This window comes from Myotis daubentonii, chromosome 9 (genome assembly GCF_963259705.1).
Source record: "Myotis daubentonii chromosome 9, mMyoDau2.1, whole genome shotgun sequence".
NCBI lineage: Eukaryota > Metazoa > Chordata > Mammalia > Chiroptera > Vespertilionidae > Myotis > Myotis daubentonii.
Genome location: NC_081848.1, coordinates 31,627,626 through 31,647,020, shown reverse-complemented (window position 1 = coordinate 31,647,020; position 19,395 = coordinate 31,627,626). Strand labels below are relative to the sequence as shown.

General features: G+C 48.1%; 1 protein-coding gene across 15 annotated transcripts in view; it reads right to left on the bottom strand.

Moving 5' to 3' along the window:
* Positions 1-19,395, bottom strand: part of SYTL2 (synaptotagmin like 2) — a 115,644-nt gene that overhangs the window by 59,953 nt on the left and 36,296 nt on the right. For all 15 annotated transcript variants that reach the window (XM_059708229.1, XM_059708232.1, XM_059708230.1 and 12 more), the window contains exon 2: positions 6,546-7,035. In XM_059708229.1, coding sequence (XP_059564212.1) covers positions 6,546-6,646 — 101 coding nt within the window. In that variant the 5' untranslated portion in view covers positions 6,647-7,035. The remainder of the gene's footprint in view (positions 1-6,545; positions 7,036-19,395) is intronic.

Here is a 19,395-nt window from a genome sequence, read left to right as displayed (position 1 = left end):
CATACGGAAAAGGATTCTGAGGCAGTGTCTGGTTTTAATGAGGACATTCATTAGTGATGTCCTCATAGCTATAGGAGGATTATACTCCAAAGTCTATAACAAGTTAGCATTGGAAGAACTGTCTCAATGTTAGAGGTAGGTTTGATTTTCTAATGTTTTACTTAAGCTAATATTACAATTACATAATTTAATTTCTAAAGCCATATAACAATCAGAATGACTGGGGCATTATAAAATCACTAGGGGCCCGGTGCATGAAATTCGTGCACTGGGTGTGTGTGGGGAGGGGAGTGTCCCTCAGCCCAGCCTGCCCCCTCTCACATACTGGGAGCCCTCAGGCGTTGACCCCCATCACCCTCCGATCGCCTGATCGGCCCCTTGCCCAGGCCTGACGCCTCTGCCAGAGGCATAGACCCCCATCACCCTCCAATCGCCTGATCGGCCCCTTGCCCAGGCCTGACGCCTCCGCCAGAGGCATAGAACCCCATCTCCCCCCGATCACTGGCTCTGGCCCCCGCCCAGGCCTGAGGCCTCTGGCCCTGGAATCATGCCTGGGCAGGGGACCCCCATCTCCCTCTGATCGCTTGCTCCACCCCCCGCCCAAGCCTGACGCCTCTGACCCAGTCTTCAGGCCTGGGCAAGGGGACCATCATATCCCCCCAATCCCCGGCTCCGCCCCCCACCCAGGCCTGATGCCTCGGCCAGAGGAGTTGACCCTCATCACTCTCCGATCACCAATCACCGGATCGGCCCCTTGACCAGGCCTGAGGCCTCCGGCAGAGGTGTCAGGCCTGGGCAGGAGACCCCCAGCTCCCCGCGGTTGCAGGCTCCGCCCCTGCCCAGGCCTAACGCCTCTGACCCGCAGCTGCAGCAGCCCCGCGATCGTGGGTTCCGCTTTAGGCCCAGGCAAGGGACCCCTAGCTCCCGGGACTGCCAGCTTCGACCGTGTCCAGCTCCCATCGCTGGCTCTACCCCTACTTCCTGCTATCACTGGCCAGGGCGGCAAAGGCGCCTGATTCTCCAATCATGGCTGGGGGGCAGGGCAAAGGCGGCCCCAGGGCCGCCTTTGCCCTGCCCCCTAGCTCTTAGCTCCCCCCTGGGTTTCCGATCACTGTCAGTGGCAGGGGGCTTCTTCCTGCTTTCCCTTTCGCCTCCCTGCATTGTGCTTACATATGCAAATTAACCGCCATCTTGTTGGCAGTTAACTGCCAATCTTAGTTGGCAGTTAACTGCCAATCATAGTTGGCAGTTAACTGCCAATCATAGTTGGCAGTTAACTGCCAATCATAGTTGGCAGTTAATTTGCATATAGCCCTGATTAGCCAATGAAAAGGGTATCGTCGTACGCCAATTACCATTTTTCTCTTTTATTAGATAGGATGTGTAGGGAAACAAGGTTGAGATTTTAATTCTGCAATTGACAATCCATTACATATATAAAGGCCATACATGGTAATATACATGGTAAATTCCTTGAGGACTGGAACCATGTTTCAATCATCCTAGAAGTATTTTCATATCATTGTGCAGAGCAGTTCCCCATACTTAAGAGGTGCTCACTTAAATTTCACTGCATTAAATAATTGAGAGTTTTTAGGAATAATTTCCTCCTAAGGAATCAGACTACTAACCAGAGACTTCTGTCCTTTTTCAGAGGTCAGGGTGAGTGGTGAAAGGGAATTAAAACATATGCATCACCTATTATGAGCTAAGAAGATTAAGAATTATTTTACTCAATCCTAGCTTTAGTCCTTTAACTTTGGTACTATGGTCATTCCCAGTCTCTAAGCTGAGGTCCAGAGAAGTTAAATAATTTGCCCAATAAACCATAGTTGATCAGTGGTAAGGATAGTCAGTTTTGACTCCAAAGTCCATGCAGGGAAGTTCTTGTGTCAGGATGAAAGCCTCACTGTTCTTCTGAAAGAATAGTAACAATGAACAGTATGGGGTAGAGGGAACAGCACTGGACTAAAACCTTTTCTTAGTATGGCTTTAGTACTGACTAGCTATGTGACCCTGGGCAAATCACTTCCCCTCTCTGCGCTTTACCTTCTTTATCTATAAAGTGACTGATATGGACCAAAACAATCTCCTTTCCAGAACTGTCAAGCTGTAACTCTGATAACAAATAGCTGACAGATGGTGAGGGGGCTGGAAAACAAAAGCCTACTGAATAGCATTTTCAGAAACTAGACACCTAGCCCTGGCCGGGTGGCTCAGTTGGTTAGAGCATCATCCCGTACACCAAAAGGCTATGGGTTCAATTTCCAGTCAGGGCACATACCTAGGTTGTGGGTTCCATCCTGGTCAGGGCGTGTACTATGGGAGGCAACTAATTGATGTTTCTCTCTCACCTCTCTCTCTCTCTCTCTCTCTCTCTCTCTCTCTCTCTCTCTCTCTCTCTCTCTCTCTCTTCCTCTTTCTCTAAAAATCAATTTTTAAAAAAACCACACAAACCAGAGACTTAGTTCTGGTTCCACCAGCCCAGGTGCAAAACACCCTCAGAACCATTCTCTTTGGGACAAGTCCCTTGAGTCCCAAAGGAAAGAGGGGATCAGAACATGATTCCTCTTGTGTGGAGCAGGCCATCGGTTGGGCCTCTTTCAGTGCCCACAGGCTATGGGCTCGTGCTCACCTGCTCCTCCTGCACAGCATCACTCCTCCCCAGACCCAGAGTCCTGGACCTGCCCATGGCCTAGTCGACATGGACCTGACCAAAAAGTCCCCCATAATGGTGGTGGTAAACAGGGCTTGGCTGACACCAGGTTCCAAGCCTTCTTCCTATCAGTTTTCAAAAGCAAAAATCAAGGGCAGCACCAGTAGCAGGTACTGGGGCACCATCAGAAACAGTGGACGGAAGGAGGGTCTGCAAACCCATCGCTACAAAGGGCTCAGTATTTCTGCTGCAGCCACAGACTGGCTGATGCCAGAGGCTCCACATCCATGCCCCTTACAAGGCTTGGGCAGAAGTCTGCATTGTTGAGGATATTTTCATCAACTACTGCAGGTGCCCAAGAAACACTTCCACTCTACACACACAGAATCACAGAGCTACATGGAAGACTCAGCAGGCTGGAATTCCAGGGGCCAAGAAAATACAGAAGTTGGGGGGAACAAATCTCTCTTGCAAGGTGGCTGGGTAGATAGAGGAGGCAGAATTGCAGACCACACCTAACACCGTGAAAGTGGAAGGAATTGAAGGAACTTGCAGCAATCCAATATTCACAATTCAGGCTTCCTGAAGTAGGAGGAGGACCCACAGCTTTCTCCATCTTGTCTTCTGAGAGGCTAACGGAATTCCTACTTGCTAGAATCAACTAATATTTAAGTGGATTAATATTTTCTCTGGGCTGCCCCCTCCCCTTACTTCTAAAATAAAATGACAAACAAAATAGATCCAGAGACATGGAAGCATGCAACAGGCTGATGATTCTCAGAGGGAAGAGGAGGGGAGTGGGAAGAGATTCACTAAAGAATTTATATGCAGCCAAACCAGTTTGGCTCAGTGGATAGAGCGTCGGCCTGCGGACTCAGGGGTCCCAGGTTCGATTCCGGTCAAGGGCATGTACCTTGGTTGCGGGCACATCCCCAGTGGGGGGCGCGCAGGAGGCAGCTGATCAATCTCTCTCATCGATGTTTCTAACTCTCTATCCCTCTCCCTTCTTCTCTGTAAAAAAATCAATAAAATATATTTAAAAAAAAAAGAATTTATATGCATACTAGAGGCCCAGTGCACGAATTCGTGTACGGGGGGAGTCCGGCTGGCCCGGCCCGTGATCGGGGCCCAATCAGGGCTGGGCCGGCTGTGGAAAGGGGCTGTAGGTGATTGGCCGGTGGGCCCTGCCCCCAATAGGAGTACAGGGGCCGATTGGGGGCGTGGCCAACTGTGATGAGGGGTGTGAGCGGTGAGCTGGCCAGCCCCGCCCCCAAATGGGGTGTGGAGGCCGATTGGGGCCAGTGGCCTGGGGGCGGGACCATGGGTGGTTGGCCAGCCTTGTCCCCCATCAGAGTGGGGGGGCAGAGCAGACTGAGGGGAGGGGGCCATAGGCTGATCAAGGTGGTGGGGACCCATTGGGAGAGGGGCTGGCTGGGAGGAGGGGCTGCAGGAGGTTGGCTGGCCGGCCCTGCCTCCTATTGGGGTGGGGGGGTGGTTATGGGTGGGGCTGGCTGGGGGAAGGGCCGTCGGGGGTTTGGCTGGCCGCCCTGCCCTCGAACGGCATGGGAGAGGCCGATCAGAGGTGGGGCCGGCTTGGGGGAGGGGCCGTGGGAGGTTGGCCAGTTGCCCCCACGCCCCCATAGGACCCATCGGACCCATCGGACCAGTTTGCTGGCCACAGTGGGTGTCATAGTGACCGGTGGTTCAGGTGGTTGGCTTTTTTTTTTTTTTTAAATATATTTTATTGATTTTTTACAGAGAGGAAGCGGGAGGGATAGAGAGCTAGAAACATCGATGAGAGAGAAACATCGATCAGCTGCCTCCTGCACACCTCCTACTGGGGATGTTTCGGCAACCAAGGTACATGCCCTTGGCTGGAATCGAACCTGGGACCTTTCAGTCCGCAGGCCGATGCTCTATCCACTGAGCCAAACTGGTTTCAGCAGGTGGTTGGCTTTTTATACAGATAGATGTGCATAACCCATAAACACAGACAATAGTGTGATGAAGGCCTGGGGGAGAGGGGGCAAGGTGAAGGAGGTGAATGGGGGTGAAAAAAAGGGATATCTGTAATACTTTCAACAATAAAGATAAAATTTTTAAAAATAGTAATAAAATAAAATAAAAAGGGTGTAACAGTCCCACCTGGCCACAGCTCAGGTTGCTGTAACATGAGGATAACATTCATGAAAGAACTTTATGAACAGTGAATGGGTACCGCATTCATGCTACCAAGCGGCTCTGATGGCTGATCAGTGTAAACCTCCTGCTCCTTCTAGGGAAACAGCTCAAGTTTCCTGCTGAGAATGGGGAGCAGTGGCCTATCCAGGGGACTGGGGGAGGAGCATGACAAGGAATGAACCCCATTCTCATGATCTCCACTACCTACAGCCACCTCCTGTCACCATCACAGTTCAGTGTGCTACCTCACACCAAGACACCACCCCCTTTTCCATGGCCAGGCCCCAGGATGGCCTGTCTGCTATTGCTTTCTCAGGACGAGGAGGTGGAGTTAGTGAATGGGTACCTGACGACCAGGATTTGATTTTCACTTCGGACACCTATGGACTGTATGAACGTGGGCAAGTCACCTGACCTGTCTCAAAGTCAATTTCCTCACACATCAGAGTGGGTGAAATTATAGCCTCCCACATCCCCCAACTGCATAAGAGTGCTGTGAGCTCAGAAGAAAGAATGGGCGTGCGAGCCCTTTGCAATTCGTTAGGCACTGTCTAAATGTGAATTAGTGGTAGTGGCCATTGTCAGACACTCTGGAGTGCCTAAAGTGGCTTCTGCATGTTCACTGATAAAGCATCACATCAGTTAGAGTCAGAATATGGGAAATGATGTGAATAAACCCATTATTCAGGATCCTTGTGGGCCAGCAAATAAAAACACGGCTTACGCTCCTTTGGGAGAACTACTGAGACGGGGATCATGCAGTTAATAGTAATCTATGTTCGGGAAGCCTTTTGCTGCCTCCAAAGCCCAACATTACAGGCAACGGTGGCAGGGCCTGGGCTCAAGCCTGCTCCCTCCACCATGTGGGCGAGTGAAAGTGGCAGAATGTTGACGTGGACTATTTGGGCTCCTCCCAACAAGGACAGTGTGTCACAGCGGCCACTCCTTCTTGTGGGACACAAATGAAAAACCGGCTCCCGCAGGGCCAATTTTAATTGCTCTTGAAACCAGCTTGAACTTTTCTGAAAGTATGCAGGAATGCGAGCTACTTCTCAATTTCTTTTCTTTTAAATATTGTATTAATTTCAAATATTTCTAGTTTGGTTTATAATTCAGTTTTAAAAAGTGTATTCCACAAAAAAAAGAGATATCAACATACACATATCCATATATGTGGATGTCGAAGTATGTGTTATATTTATTTTAGTTTTAATTCAGTGTTTTAAAAATGTTCAAGGAGCCCTGGCTGGTTTGGCTCAGTGGATAGAGTGTCGGCCTGGGGACTGAAGGGTCCCAGGTTCGATTCCGGTCAAGGGCATGTACCTTGGTTGTGGGCACATCCCCAGTAGGGGGTGTGCAGGAGGCAGCTGATCGATGTTTCTCTCTCATCGATGTTTCTAACTCTCTATCCCTCTCCTTTCCTCTCTGTAAAAAACCAATAAAATATATATTTTTTAAAAAGTTCAAGGAATTTAGTTAAGTTTTGAATCAAGACTCTCTTTCTGGCAGGAGTCCCGTGGGATAAATTAAGAGATACCAAGGAGGAAAAAGTTTCATGCAGGAAGTAAACCTAAAATTGGAACCCATAAATTCAGGCTCCAAGTCAGAACTACCACTTGTGGTTGAGGGGGGAAAAAACACACCAAAGTGTCTCATCTTACGAACTGGCCCTCCATCCCCCTCCCGGGAGGACCTCTTGGCCCGTTACCTGACTCTCTCATCTTCAACCCTCTTCAGGGCAGCATCCCGCTGCAGGACCTTCATGATGGCCTCCTGCTCCTCCTCTGTCAGGAAGCTTAAGTCGATCATTTTGAAAGGCGTGTGCAAAAATAACAGTTACAAATCCAGCTTCAGCTTCTCCAAGCTAAACAACTCTGACCGGAGCCTGGATGATTAAAAGATGCAAAAGCGACATGCAATGATATCTTGCTCAGTTCTGCAGCAAATGTCCTGCTTTGGCTCAGCAAAAGTTTTAGGTGGCCGATTGCAAAATCCTAAGTGCCCCTTCCAGGGAGGCAGGAGCGGCCTGTGGGGCGACGTGGAGAAGAGGCGCTCAGCAGGAAGCTGCATTCCTTGCCAGGCAGGTCACTGGGTCCTACAGCGGCATTTCCCCTCACGCCCCTTCTCTGGACCAGTTAATTCTCCTCCAGTCCGCGTCACCAGCTCGAGAGCGTCCCCAGCATCTGAGCACCACCGACCTGGGTAATCGGGAGACAGGAAATATCAGTGTGAGGTCCTTCCTGTAAGCGTTGCTCTTTACTACAAGATTTCAAACATGCCTGGGGGTGTGAGATGGTCTCTGAGATCAGGGAAACCAGTTCTGCTGGCTTCCCAAGCAAATGGCAAATGGGTCAGGAAACACGCTTCTACTCAATGCCGGACCACCTCCCCGTGTTCACGATCCACTGAGGAAAGGGATGTTGGCACCAAGGATCTGGTTCTCAAACTCATGGGACACAAAGCTAAAAAGTCACAGTAAAAGTCAGCAAGACCAGGGAGACATGATTCCAGCTGCCAAGCGACTGTGGGTAAGAGATTACAAATAAAAATTCCCAAATGCTCCCTTCCTCATGAGTAGGAATGTACCACGGGAGGACATCTGTGTCTGTAATGACAGGAGAGCTAGGATCAGGTAGTTTGCAAAGCAGTGGGAATTGCCACTCTTCACCTAGTCCCGCCCCTAACCTTTGCTGGGCCTGGCGCCACTCACCAAGCTTGTCTCCCTTCATTGCTGAGCACGAAGAACACTGACTGCTATGTGTATATAAATCGGGGGAAAGAAAGAGGAAGAATTTCAAAATACCCTACCATCCAAAGTGAGCATTTTAAAGTAGGACAACGGGCAAGAACCCGGTTTTCTCCTAGGCATCTTAAACCCACGCGCAATGGGAAGAAGGTGAGATCTGAAGAATGCCCCAACCAGCCAGGACTTCAGAGATGACCAACTCCAGGACCGGGGTTCTTTTACCAAGCGCAGTGCTGCACATACAGTGGATGCTAAAAACCAGGCGTTCAGTATGTATTAAAGTAGCCTCCCTTGAGAATAAAATGGAGTGTGTACACTAGCGAGTGGTTTCTATGAGTAGATTCTTTGTTTGGGCAACTACTGGGAAGTACCCCCTCCACCACTTGTTAGCTAAGAACCATTAGGCAAGTTACCTCCTACTGTGAGGCTCTGGTTCTCTCACTGTACTTGACAATAGGACCCAACAAAATAGCACATACCTTGCATCCGGTACCAAAAAGAGCTACTAAAACTATATTCTGGCTTCCTTTCTGAATTCACTCTTTCGTTTCATCCAGCTGAATCAGAGTGCACTTGGTTGTGTGCTTCCCTTTTCTCTTTTGAACTATGTTTGCTAGCTCCCCCATGAAGTCTGGCTTCACGGACAGGTACTCCGAAGACCTTTGTTTTATCTTCCTGTATCTCTTTACAAAATGTCCAGAGAGACTGCTCAGATAAATAGTAAGACAATACTTCATTCTCTCTCTCTCTCTCTCTTTTTTTTTTTTTACATTTTGCATGCATTTGCCTGCTATTCATCTTGAAAACTATTCATCCTTCAAGATGAAAGTCTCCACCTCCAGGAAGCCTTCCTGAACTTCCATAGCCTGAGTTAATAGCAGTCGTAGATTTTCTTATTGTTCCTAACTCATCGTTCCCTTCCTGACATAGAACTGCACAACCATGTTGCCGTTAGAGCGAGCAGAGTATTCATCCCTACCTGCCTGATGTTGGGCTTGGCCTGTGACTTACTGTGGCCAATGGAATGTTACAAATGCGATATAAGCATAGGCTGTAGATGTGCTGTGTGGTCTGGCTTGGCTTCTTATACTCCAGCATATGCCACAAGAAGAGGTTGCCCCAAGTCGCTATTGCCTCTCCAGTCTGGGTGCCAGAAAGAGAGATACAAGGACAGACCAGAACCTGACCCACCTGAAGCAGGGTCACCCCAGCTGCCTGTAGCTATGGAAGTAAGAAGTACATACTTGTTGAAAGCCACTAACGTTTGGGGTTGTTACATAGTATTTTTGTTTTGTTTTGTTTTTATTTATTTTGGAGTGGAAGGGAGGGGGATAGACAGAGAGAGAGAGAGAGAGAGAGAGAGAGAGAGAGAGAGAGAGAGAGAGAGAAACATTGATGTGAGAGAAACATGTAGATTGGTTGCCTCCTCCCCGGACATCCGAATGAGGTACATGCCCTTGACTGGAATCGAACCCGGGACCCTTCAGTCTGTGGACAGATGCTCTTCCTACTGAGCCCAACCATCCAGGACCATACTATTTTTGACTTCACAAAAACTTCTCCATCTGTATACTTCCACTGCTGTAATTATTTGTCTTCCTTTAGTCGCTACCATTTGACTGCGAGTCTCTCAATACGAATAAATAAGGGGACAAGTAAATGGATGAAGGGACCTAATGCAAAGACAGAACTTCACCAGGGGCCGGCTATCTCAATTCTTCCATGCACAGTAGCTTTCTTTCATGCCCGGTAACTTCCTTAGATCTCAAAGGCTGGCAAGGAAGTGGATTCAGGCCACATTCTGGGAACCACGTCCCCGATGAGGCATTACACGGCTCACCCTATGGTTCAGTGGGAGATGGTTGTTAAGTTCAACGCAGGGGCAGGAGGTCAGGAAGAGAACAAAAGGGAAAAACCACTTAGGTTGTCCAGCAGTGTTAGCTGGCAGGGTGTTAAAGGGGTAAATGCTGGTTTCCACACCTTCGGGCAGAACTATAAGCAAAGCAGTGCTTCTGTGTAAAAGCTCCTAAGGGTTAAACGTTTTCCTAAAAATAAGCTTTCAGTGAGACAAAGAGCAATATCTTCATTTCACAAACGAAGGCCTGAAGGGCTGGAACCCGTGGTTCCTAACTGAGCAGCCAGGAGTCACTGCCCAGCCAGATGGCAGGAGAGCCAGCCCTCAGATGGCCATTGGGGCTCTTCAATACCAGGTGCTCCCCGATTCCCAATATCTGGGGTGTTACCCGTCACGGGAGCTAATCGAACATTTCATCCACTTAACATGCATTTACTGAGAGCCTTTTGTGTCTGGCCCTGTTCTAAACACTAAAGAAAGGGCAGTTAATACAACAGAAATAAACTTCCTGCCCTTTGCAGAGCTCACACGCTAGTTGCAGGAGACAATGTTCAAGCTAAGTAACTTTGGGAGATGAGGAAACAAGCCACACAGAGTTCAGGGACCTGAGCTGGGAGGGTGTCTGGTGTGGTCGGGAACCCTCAAGGAGGCCAGTGCCGAACTCTCCGATGGGCCAGGAGGACAGGGCGGAGCAGGTCAGAGAGGAAAAAGATCAGGCTGTGTTAGGTTCTGTATGGGCTGTAAGATCTCTGGCTTTTCCCCTGAGATAAAGCAGCCTTAAGAGAGAAAGGGGAGTGGGGGGGGGAAGAGAGAGAATAAATATTTACTGGCCGCCTGCTGTGCGCATGGCACCTTACATACATCATCATCCCATAGGCTCCTCACAAGGTCTGGGCAGGTATTGTGTTATCTGTGGTTTTCAAATGAGGAGAGCAAAGCTCAGCAAGCTTGTGCTCGGTGGGGCTGGCATCCGCTAGTGCAGTTGTTCTCAATCTGTGGGTCGCGGCCCCTTTGGTGGTCAAAAGACCCTTTCACAGGGGTCGCCTAAGACCATCCTGCATATCAGATATTTACATTACGATTCATAACAGTAGCAACATTACAGTTATGAAGTAGCAACGAAAATAATTTTATGGTTGGGTCACAACATGAGGAACTGCATTTAAAGGGCCAGAAGGTTGAGAACCACTGCGCTAGTGGTTCTGTCAGATTAAGCCACCCCAATGCTGACATCTCATTTAATTCCCCCTCCTCACAGATTTCTCAAACTGGGGAAGCAGGACAAAACTCTTCCATCTGGCTGTGGATTCCCGTTCTCTGCTTACGCATCAAAGCATCACTGGCCCACAGCTGGCCGTCAACAGAGGCGCAACCTCAGTGCAAAAATTGGGAGGAATGAATTTTGGCCACAGGGATTCCTGATGTGTTCACAGGAGTAGTGCCAGCGTGAGCAAAAAGTCGTCTTCAGGTTCAGCCTTCCCTCCCACGCCTCTTCTGCATGCTGCTGAGCGATTTCCCCGCCAAAAATCTGACCGAGCCATCTTCCATGCTTCAAACACGTCAGCAACTTCCCACTGCCTCAGACTAAGGCTCAGCGACCTTACTGTGGCTGGTGGGACTCAACGTGAACTGGCGCCTGCCTTCTTCCCCACGCTCTGCTCCTTCGGCCCCAGCCACACTGGGCTTTGTCAGCTCCTTCTGCCTTTAGGCCCCTGCAGAGGCTGTTCCTTCCTCCTGAAATGCCCTTCGTTGAGCTAATACCTCTTGAATCTCAAGTTAGAGGTCACTTATTGTGCAAAAGCCTCCCCTAACCTCTCAAGGCCAGGCTGGGTGTCCCTCCTGTGCGCTCCTTAGCACTGCCTTCCTCAGTGAGGGTGCCTCACGCTGCCACAAATCCCTGTCTACGCCTGTTTGCCCCTCACTAGTTTGTGAGCAAGGCTGGGCCTCTGAGTGCTTGCTGTCCACAGCACCTGGCCCTGTGCCTTGTTCCTACTGGGCATTCAAGTATTTAACACATGAACACAAGTCCCCTTAACAATAAAAAACAACAACAACAACCCAGGTCCACAGTACGCATCAAGTTCCAGCTCCAGGTCCTTTGTGTGACAGTGTGGTCTCAGTTTTCTCCCCCAGATAATGGGTATATTCACTCCTACTTTCCCCTCCTTATTACTGTGAAGCTCTGGGGAGAATGCAGGGCACCAGCAAGGACAATAAGGGATGAGCAGCTGTTGGAGCAGCAGCACAAAAGGGAAATTTGAGGGCTCCAAATGCAGACTGTGCTTATGTGGGTTTCCATGCGTCAGCCCTGCCATGCCACGTCGATAAAAGGCAATACTCTTCCCCTGGCCCACTGTGCAGAACTGAACCTGGAGAAAGCAACCAAGGCCCCAAACAGTTGGCACTTGCTTCTGATGGCAGCAAAGAGAAGAGCGAGGCTTGTAGTGCTAATCCCACTCTCTCTGCCTGACCAAACCCCGGATAAAGCCTGATGAGCCAACGCATGTGCTCCCCCACTCACGCTGCTGCCAGGAGGCCAGATGGCACCCTCTCCTTTCCCAGACGGCTGCTGTGGTGCCAAAGCCTCAGACCCAAGGAAGGGGAGGAAAACTCGGGTAAGCAGTGACTCTCACATGATGAGGTTTTCAGAAGAGAAGCAAATGGTTCTGACAGTCCCATGACATCAAGAATGAAGGCCTGAAAGAAAAATCTGGGAGGGAGCAGGAGCAAATACATTTGAGTCGGGGTGGGGCTGGGGAGAAGGGCGCTGGACAGATACGGCCTGATCCATCAGGAGGCTCACCCGCAGCAGTGGCAAAGCATCACACGCAAAGCCAGATGCTCTGGGAACTTCCTAGATCACAGAGGCATCAAAGGATACGTGGAATAACCCACAGATGGTTCAGGAAAAGCCTCGGAAGGAACGAATGGAGTGAGACAATCAGAGAGCCTTTGCTCTCCCCTTCTCTGCCGCATACTGAACTGTGGGCAGCAGACCACCAGCCACACTGCCCGGGCACCTGTGCGGGAGCGGCAGGTTCCCCTGTTGGGCTCCTCTACTTCTCAAGCTTTGCTTGCAGGTGGTTGAACTTGCCTGTAATTTGCACCCTTTGCCTCCAGTCAGCCCGGCCAGCCTCAGCTCACGCTCCCTTTCCCATAACAATCTAAAGGGAAGAGGGTTTCCATGCTCTCCAGAGCCTCTTTCCCTCAGCTGTTCCTCACGTGATGCTTCCCCGAGCCTCTCATGATCGTGGTCATTTTCTCTAGACTGAAAACTGAGCAGGTGGTGCTTCACATGTGTAATCCCACTGAACCCCTCCGACCATGCTGTGCAGCCCACACTGGGCTCGAGGAGTTAAATAACTTGTCTACAGTTGCTCTACCAGAGCAGGATTTCAACGCAGGGCTGTACACTCTAAGGCCACCGGTTTTCATCTTCACTACATCACCATCCCCCTTATTCTCAGAGAGCTCACAGGGTTAGAGACAAAGATGAGGCTAGAATCAGGTTTCCTGATGCCCAGCCTGGCTCTTTCCCCCTGCTGTTCCTCCTTCTGTTCCTTCTTTCTTTTGTCATCGCCTATGGGCACCGTGCCTGGGCCTCAAAGCCAGGCATGCTCTTCTATGCACAACTTGTTAGGAACAGGAAAATGACGGGGCCCCTTGCGTTTGTTTTATGGACAGACCTGGGGGGGTGGAAAGGACAAGCATGGGATAGACACAAAAAAAGGGCTCCTGTGTCAACGTGCAACCTGGGAGCGATCCCTGGAACCAGAAACTATTACTAAAGAAAACAACTTTATATGTTTACATTCAATCAGAGTGCTTTGTTGTATGTTTATCCGGAAATGTGTTCCTATAAACGGCAAACTTTGTCCACAGCACTGTCAGGAAACAATGCTACACGAATATTTTCTTGTTTCTGCATGCTCGGGGCTTCTATCACTCTATTAAAAAACAGCCCTGCCCGGAAGCTCAGTTGATTAGAGTGTTGTCCCCATATACCAAGGTTGCAGGCTCAGTCTCCAATCAGAGCACATAGAAGGATCAACCAATGAATACACAAATAAGTGGAACAACAAATCGATGTCTCTCTCTCTCTTTTTCTCTCTCAAAATCAATTTTTAAAAAAGAAAAAAAAAACCATGCACATTACTCAACCTAATGTGTTACCTAACTTAGTGGGGAAAGGATAGTGCATTATCTAGTGACAAGGTTAAAGTAGCCTCTCAAAAAAACAACAACACAAAAACACACACACAAAAAACAACAGTGAGTTGAGTGAAGAAATAAAATGAACTGAACTTATGAAGAAGTGAATAAATGAAAGAATGTAGGTGGAACAGGGAAGAAAAAGTTTGCTAACCACTGTTTCGTTTTCTTTTTTGATTGGGGAACAACTAAACTATCAAAACTGACAGGCAACATCAAGAAACAAAGCTTTCACGTTTGTGAGGATTCTTCCAAAGGCGGTTTTTCTAATGTATTCCACTCCTCCAGCCCCAGGCTGATGGGGCTCACAGCCACTGCTTCCCGTAGACAGACTTGGTGATCTCAAACTAAGTACAGGGACAAGAAAAGACTGCTTATACGTGAGAACTTCCCCTTCCCCTCAATCTTGTATTCAAACCTAATGATAATGTCCTTAGAGTAGTGATTTTCAACCTTTTTCATCTCATGGCACATACAAACTAATTACCAAAATTCTGTGACACACCAAAAAGTATATTTGCTGATCGGACAAAAAAAATAGGTATAATTTGATTCATTCACACTGGACTGTCATTGTTGTGTTGGATGTTGTCATTTTATTTATGTGACAATCTAAGGGAAAACAGGTCAGTGCCCCTGACTAAATAGTCAGGTATTGCATCTTTTAAAAATTCTTGCGACATACCAGTTGAAAATCGCTGCCTGAGATTTCCGAAAAGTTCATTTTTTGCCATTCTTGGGGCTCAACTTTAGAATATGGTATCCACGGGAATCAAATATTTCAATCAAGCCCCAACCAAGGGCAAGATAATGGACCATTTGAGGAAGATAGTATTTTACACAACCAACCCTCATACCAGTACTATGTTAAGTACTGGGAAAGGAGGCATGAGCCAAGGGCTGGGGGCCATAGGGAATTAGAAAAGGGAGAAAACACAGTGAGCCTGGAAGGCTAAATCAGAGATGCGAGTGGGCATTCTGGCCAAGAGCACTGGGCTATGAAACCACAAAGATGCTCAAAAAGAAGACCAGTAACTAAAGTACAGGCTATAAATGGGAAAACAGTACCTGGGTCTGACCCCAAGGGGCCTAACATGCCAAGAGGGAATATTTGAACTTAAATTTTACACATTTTCTAATCTTGCTAAATGTACCAGAGCTACCCTTTTCATCTATGTTTTCTTAGTTTTTGTCCAAAAGATAAAAACAGTAAAGAAAGAAAGGTGCTGGGATAATGGGCGGCTGAAAGTTCATTCTAAACTTCACACCTGGGCTGAAAACTCAAATCACTTCCAAAAAAAGAAGACAGTCTACAGAAGGGATGGCATACCTCTGGCCGCACATCAGGAAGGAACTTTAAGACACAGTAGAACAAGGTCCATCTGCCATTGCTGGGAGCTGCTGTAAAAGCTACCCTATGGATGGGCTCACACTGGTGTCCCAGCCTGGGAAGCCCCCGGAGCCTCGCCTAAGTTCACAGCCCTGGAGAGAGACCTCCTCTGCTCTTGGAACGGCAGCATCCTCCACAGTCCCAGGTCGCGATTCTGGAAGAGGGTAAATTGTGTGTCCCCAAAGTTCTGATGGTGCACACAGCCTCTGCCCGCAGGGCGTAGACTCTGGAAAGGAGGGCAGGTGTGAAACAGGCCCATGAAGTCCTACAGAGCAGAAAAGCAGAGCGCCACCAAACTTTGAACAGGGGCAGGGAGGAGAGGGGAGATCAATGTAATCTCCAGGGCCAGGGAGGGCTTCCTAGAGGAAATGGGACCTCTGTCAGCTGTAAACTCTACAGTGCTGTCTAAATTGGGAGCTCTACCACTTTAATTGTATCATTATTGCTTGTATCCAACGCTGGCGGATGAGCAGCAGATTCCCAGACACTGATTGCTCAAGACCTTCTGCATCAGACCCTCAGGGCTGAGGCCCAGGAATTTGCATTTGCTGACATGATGCAACTGTTTGGCCAGGTCTGGGAATCACAGTTACTAAGGATCCCAACGGGTCAGGCGTGGCTGCTGACTGGTGACAGAGCACAGCCAATTGTCAAGGGAAGCATGCTCATTTGTTATGTCATTTGCTTTCCAGCTGTGACCAGAGCCAACACAAAAATGAAGTAACAGCGGAATCAGAGTCATAACTAGTTCTTTGTGCAGATGAGGAAGCTGAGACGCAGAGGGGTTAGACCCGTGGTCGGCAAACTGCGGCTCACGAGCCACATGCGGCTCTTTGGCCCCTTGAGTGTGGCTCTTCCTAAGCCTTAGGAGCACCCTAATTAAGTTAATAACAATGTACCTATCTATATAGTTTAAGTTTAAAAAATTTGACTCTCAAAAGAAATTTCAATCGTACTGTTGATATTTGGCTCTGTTGACTAATGAGTTTGCCGACCACCGTTAGACCAATGGCCTAAGGTCACACAGCTACCGAATGTGAGAGCAGGGACACTCAGAGGAGACCACCTTTACCTGCTGGGACATATACCATGTCAACCTAAATAAGGATTTGCAAACGGGCTAATCAATGGGTTGGGCTGCATTTCACAGTTCCCCTGAAGCCAGCACACTGACAACAGCAGGCATTACAGATGAATTCTAGATTTAGTGATTTTCCAGGTTTCAAATTCAGAGGGAAGGAGGGGAGGAACCAACAGACTTATTAACCAGGCTGGAATTAAACCCAGCATCATAAAGTTAACTGAACTGTGGCAATCCCCAACTCAGACTTTACAAGGACCGCATAAAGCCTCACTTTGGATGCAATCATGTACATTCCTGTCTGGCCTGGGAGTGAGAGACTCTCTCCAAATGTACTACCTCAGGGGTTCCCAAGCCTCACTACATTTGAATCACCTGAAAAGCTTTTTAAAGGGTCTCTTCGCCCTCCACCTCCCCGCAGCTATTCTGATTTCACTGGGCTGGGGGTTAGACTCCACCTGGGATTTTTTTTTTAACTGCCTAGGTCAGTGGTTGGCAAATTCATTAGTCAACAGAGCCAAATATCAACAGTACAACGATTGACATTTCTTTTGAGAGCCAAATTTTTTAAACTTAAACTATATAGGTAGGTCCATTGTTATTAACTTAATTAGGGTACTCCTAAGGCTTAGGAAGAGCCACACTCAAGGGGCCTAAGGGCCGCATGTGGCTCACGAGCCGCAGTTTGCTGGCCACTGCAGCCCTAGGTGATTGCAATGTGCAGCCGGCATTGAGATCACTGAACCAACAGTCCACTCCTATTTGGGGCCCCTTCTTGAATCAAGGACCTAGGGGTGAGGCAAGCAAAGTACAAGAACACAGAATAAGAAGGCAGGGCTGTATCAGCATAGCACCCACACCTGAGGCACCCTGAGGCCTCCTTGAAAGTGAGGCACCTCGGGCACATAATTTAAGGAGACACCCACTTTCAGGGTGCTCCATGCACAGTGTCAGCCCTGGCATGTCCTTGTCTCCATAGATTTTGTGCCCAGGGCACCTCACTTGCCTCACACTAGTCCCAGACATGCTCCAACCCCTTTGGCCAGGCCATTAACCACTAGAGTGCCAGGGAGCGTGAGGCGCTCCTCCTGTCTTTCGCCAAAAGTGCAGGGAGTGCTATCGTGCTTCTCCTGCAGTGTCACTATTAGATGCTAGCAGTTCACTCTTTATTGACAGATGGCACCTAAGTGCAGAAAACAAATGTAGTAAAGGTTTCCTTAAGTTTTTGAATATGTAACTTCATTTACTTGCGATTCATAATTTTTTCCCTAAACTGCTGTAAAATCAGCAAAAATGCCTTGGCAATTTTAGCATAGTTCCTAGGATATTGGTTGGCGCTCAAAGTGTTAATTATCCCAAAGTGACATCAAAATGCCACCCTGTGCAAGGTCCTCCTTGCTCCTCTCCATCCTCTAAAGCAGGGGTGGGGAACCATTTATCCGCCAAGGGCCATTTGGATATGTATAACATCATTTGGGGGCCATACAGACGATCAGCTTAAAAATTAGCCTGCTACGTTTGGTCAAACGTTTAATTAACTCGCCCCTGATGCCTTGGCAGATAAATGATTTCTCGGGTCCTACAGAGCCCTTGGGCTGGACATCCCCACCTCTGCTCTGAAGAGACACATTTTGAAACGGATGTAGGTGGATAATGCCTACGACATCCACGCACTATACCCCAGACATGAGTGCTATAACAGGAACACACTATGCTTGGAGTCAACAATTGGAAGGGGATTCACCTTTTACTAGTTCTTTGGCAGCTCCCCTAAGGACACTGGGTTTGTTTCTGGGTCTGTACCATGTGGGCTGCACATCACAGGGTTACTGTGAGCATGGCGCTAAATGTAAATAAAATGGTGTGGGACACAGACGTGCTCCTAAACCCCTGGTGACAGTGCATCTCCTCCATCACTAACTCCATCACCTCCCCACGCTGCCTGCAGGTGGGAGTGTTGCTGCTGCTGCTTCGCCTATTCTCCTCATTATACAGTCTCCCACCTCCTCACCTTCTACTCCACTGTAAGGAGTCCAATTCTTGGTTTCTGCAAGCACCCCTCTATCCTTCCCACCAGGCCTTTGAGGAGATCAAAAGAATATTCTAAATTTGGGGATGGCGGTTTGGCAGTAGAGAGGTTGGATGGGAGGATCCCATTTTTAAATTACCAAGAATTCTTCTAAATCTTCTCATCTTAGGTCTGGACCTCAGTTTTAGAAAATCAAAAGTCAAGAGTTTGACATCTTGGTCTCTGGTTCAACATTAATAGCCCTCATCCAATTCTGCTTCCTCCAGCGGTGGGCAGAGAGGTGCCTTGGCATTCCCATGTTCCCAGCACCAGGCATGGTGCCTGGCATACAGCCAGTGCCTCGGTTATTGAATAAAGGAAAGAAAAACATACGTTAGAGGGGGGAAAGCAAGACAACTCAATAGCACAGAGGAAAAGGAAGGTTACAAGAGTGGGACTAAAAAAGTTTGGCAAGTTATCTTCCATAGAGGTACCGTATTTGTTAATTCTCTGTGGTAGGCAGAACAACGGTCCTTCAAAGATGCTTGTATCCTAATTCCTGAACCTTTCGAATATGGTACTACATGGCGAAAGGGACTTTACAAATGTGATTAATCTTGGGATGGGTTTGCACAGCAAAGGAAACCATCAACAAAATGAAAAGATAACCCACTGAATGGGAGAACATATTTGCCAATGATACATTTGATAAGGGGCTAATACACAAAATTTATAAAGAACTTATAAAACTCAACACCAATAAAAACAAACAATCCAATTAAAAAATGGGCAAAGTTCCTGAATAGACATTTCTCCAAAGAGGACATACAGATGGACAATAGAAATATGAAAAGATGCTCAACATCAGTAATCATCAGAGAAATGCAAATTAAAACCACAATGAGGTGTCACCTCACACGTCAGAATGGCTATCATCAATAAATCAGCAAACAAGTGTTGGGGAGGATGTGGAGAAAAGGGAACTAAGTGCACTGTTGGTGGGAATGCAGATTGGTGCAGCCACTGTGGAAATCAGTATGGAGTTTCCTCACAAAATTAAAAATGGACTGCCTTATGACCCAGTGATTCCACTTTTTGGAATATAGCCAAAGAAACCCAAAATACTTTTTCGTAAGAATATATGCACCTCTATGCTCATTGCAGTGTGATTTATAATAGCCAAGATTTAGAAGCAGCCCAAGTGCCCAACAGTAAATGAGTAGATAAAAGAGCTGTGGTACATTTACACAATGGAATACTACTGGG